The 3,088-nt window shown below is 39.5% G+C and overlaps 1 protein-coding gene across 1 annotated transcript; it reads right to left on the bottom strand.

Moving 5' to 3' along the window:
- Positions 1 to 371: 371 nt before the first annotated feature.
- LOC122303601 (ethylene-responsive transcription factor RAP2-4-like) lies at positions 372 to 2,440 on the bottom strand. Its single transcript, XM_043115442.1, has one exon. It carries the CDS (start codon positions 1,858 to 1,860, stop codon positions 703 to 705), a length of 1,158 nt encoding a protein of 385 aa, XP_042971376.1. The 5' UTR covers positions 1,861 to 2,440; the 3' UTR covers positions 372 to 702.
- Positions 2,441 to 3,088: the final 648 nt, after the last annotated feature.

The following is a 3,088-nucleotide window of genomic DNA, read 5'->3' as shown; positions in this document are numbered from 1 at the left end:
CTCTTGTTTGATGCTCTAATACCGGTTAAAATATTTCATTTTCATGATTTAGTCAATATAGAAAAGATCATTATTTCTAATTGGATTTATTTTTATTTTTTATTTTTATTTTTTTAAACTGTAAACTTATTTTTTAAATCTCAAATTTAGATTAGGTTATTTATTATTTATATATATAATTTATTTATATATTAATTATCTTAAAATATAATATAAAATAGTACCAATATTAAAATATTTTATTCTAGTAATTTGACCAATACGACTTTCAATACTATATCCAAAATTTTGATTGAGATGCATCGATAAAAGTCTACACAAAAATGTTGGTTTTTCACATTGATGGCTACTAATTAAAAGTTAACACAAAATACAGAAATTACAATTTATGTAATATTCAAAGGTAAAGACTTTAATTACAACCAAGTAGATATTACAAGAAGATAGAAACTTGAAACTCTCCGTGGCCATGTCAGGAATAAAATTACCAGCATGGACGGAGAAACCTGAAAATACAACAACTAAAGAACGTAAACATCTGACCCACTAAGCCCTTTTATTGACTGACTCCTACTTAAACCAAGCAACTGTTCCTCTGCAACGGTCAAAAATTTCATTGCAGAAGCTGCTGAAGACCCGAAGCTAAACCTAAAATTACAGATACAGAGGGAAAAATGAACATAGTCACATATTGAACAAGACTTAGATAGCTGCCCAGTCGATCTCCACTGAAGGAAACTTCGCCAAAGGGAAATTCTCAGTCTCATCCTGCGAGTCTGAGAAATCTAAGAATGTAATATCCGATTCTGGCGAAGAAGATCCAACGAATGACGATGATTCATCGGATAAAGCCGGCGATAACGACGAATTCTCCACCTTAAACTCCTCCTTTCCGAACATCCCGTGTTCTCTCCTTAATTCGGTTCTCTGTGATTCATCAAAGACCGAGCTTTCACCCAAATCGGCCGAAATGACTGGCTTTACATCGGAAACAAAACAAGGCTCCTCTGTTTTCACCTGTTTCTGCGAATTTACCAAGCTCTGGCAAATTGCTTGTAACTTCGCATCCACTGAGGAATGGAGGGGCTTGTAGTCACCGAATTCGCCTGAGATATGAGCTCCTTGGTGCTTAAGATGAGGAAAATTGAGCCTGGCAAACTCTCCCCTGAGCTTATAGGCGGCCTTGTCGTAAGCCAAAGCCGCCTCTTCGGCTGTATCGAAGGTGCCGAGCCAGAGACGGGTTCTGTTCTTGGGGAGTCTGATCTCCGCAACCCACTTGCCCCAGTGTCTCTGTCTAACACCTCGGTAGAGTTTAGCTGGTTTTGAAGGAGTGCCAACATGTTTCATGGGAATAGCTTTGGGGCTGAGGAAGTCAAGGGCGTGTGTGTTTTGGTGCTGCCAATGGCTTAGCCTCTGGTTTTGGAGAGAAGCAGAAGCCATGGCAGCGATTTGTAGCTGTCGCTGTTGCTGTTGCTGCTGGAGTTGAATTTGGGCTTGGATTTGAAGAATCTGAGAGGGAGTGAGGTGGTTGAGCCCTGTTGTTCCTGCTCGCTCAAGACCCATTTGATTATGGCTCGAGAACCCTTCAGAAAACATGTGGGTGCTCGATGGGGAGCAAAAGTCAGGGTACAAGTTGGGGTGAGAAGGGGAGACTGTAGAGAAAGAACAAGAAGGGTAAGATGCTAAAGAAAAAGAAGAAGGAGAAGAAGTAAATAGAGAGGGAGGAGAAGAAGTGGTTATAGAAGAGGTTGATGAAGCACTTTTCATAAAAGGTACCAGTGCTTTCATTAGCTCTTCTCCTGAAGGATCTGAGAAAAATGATGTGGAGCTGCTATTGTAAATATCCATAGCTGCCGCCATCCCTTCTCAAGAACGTACAAGCGAAAATCACACCACTAAAATTCTAAGAAAAATAAGGGCTTCTTCAAAATTAACCTGTTTTCTTTCCAAAACTGAAGAACAGGAAAATTTTTATAGAAGCAAGAAAAACTACGTACAGAAATAAAGCTCAAAAGAGGCTTAACAAAAACCAACCAGAGGGACAGAAAAACAAACCCTCTTAGTTGACAAGAGAAAAACTAAAACTTCTTATCGAAGTAAAACAGAAAAAAATCTGGATCTCTATTCTGAATCACCTGGCTTTCGAAAACACCCTTCTGGGTCTGCTTTTTTGTTTTCACAAAAATGTCTCTTTGTTCCAGTTAAAACCCAAGAAAACAAACCTCCCAAAACACTGCTTGAAAGACAGACGATGACAGAACGGGATTCAGAGAAACCGGGGATATAAAAGAGGGGGAGGGGGAAATGAAAAGAAAGAAGATTATCAAACGCAATTGCAGAAGCTAGGCAGCTAAAGGAAAGGAGAGGGGAGAAAGCGTTCTCTCTCTATCACACTTTGTTTTGTGTCCTCACTTTACACTCTTGCGTTTAGGAGGCATCTCCTCTCTGCTTTATATAGCCCTCCAGCACACGGCTTTGTGCCTGTAAAACCTCTGAATTCCCCACTCTCTCTGTATCTAACCACGTTTTTTACTCCTTTAATTAATGGCTCTTCCTCGTCAACTTCAAAGATACCTTTATTCGATGGAGGCTATCCAATAGGTTGTCCACACGTATCATTTCACAGTGTACTATCTGACTGGCAGGTGGCGGTGATCAAATGGTGACCCTACACGTGTTGGTGCTTGATTCGCACTGAGTTTACAGTTGACTAAACTATTGTGGGTCTGGCCATTAGCTTTTGGAATTAATTGCGATTTTGTCGTTATGTGCCAGGACAAGCCCTTTCTTCCTAACCTCAATATTAACAAAAAAATATATTAGCAGATATTTTTAAGAAAAAAAATGTCTGTGTTCCGGTTAGAAAAATGTCCTTGATTAGACAAAAACAAAAACAAAAGCAAAATCATTTTGGGTAAAATGTCTGTGTTCCGGTTCCATCCCATTAAATGATACAACAACAAGGACGACCGTCCGATGTTTCTTGTTAGCATCAAGAATTTTGAGATCCTCTCAGCTTTTTGAACTGTTTGTCCTCTTAAAGTCCCGAATCTACTACTCTACGATCGTCCCTGCTTGATTCCATCTT

Source organism: Carya illinoinensis, chromosome 3 (genome assembly GCF_018687715.1).
Source record: "Carya illinoinensis cultivar Pawnee chromosome 3, C.illinoinensisPawnee_v1, whole genome shotgun sequence".
Classification (NCBI taxonomy): domain Eukaryota; kingdom Viridiplantae; phylum Streptophyta; class Magnoliopsida; order Fagales; family Juglandaceae; genus Carya; species Carya illinoinensis.
Note: the sequence above shows the minus strand (reverse complement) of the source record. Positions and strands in the feature narration are given on the sequence as shown.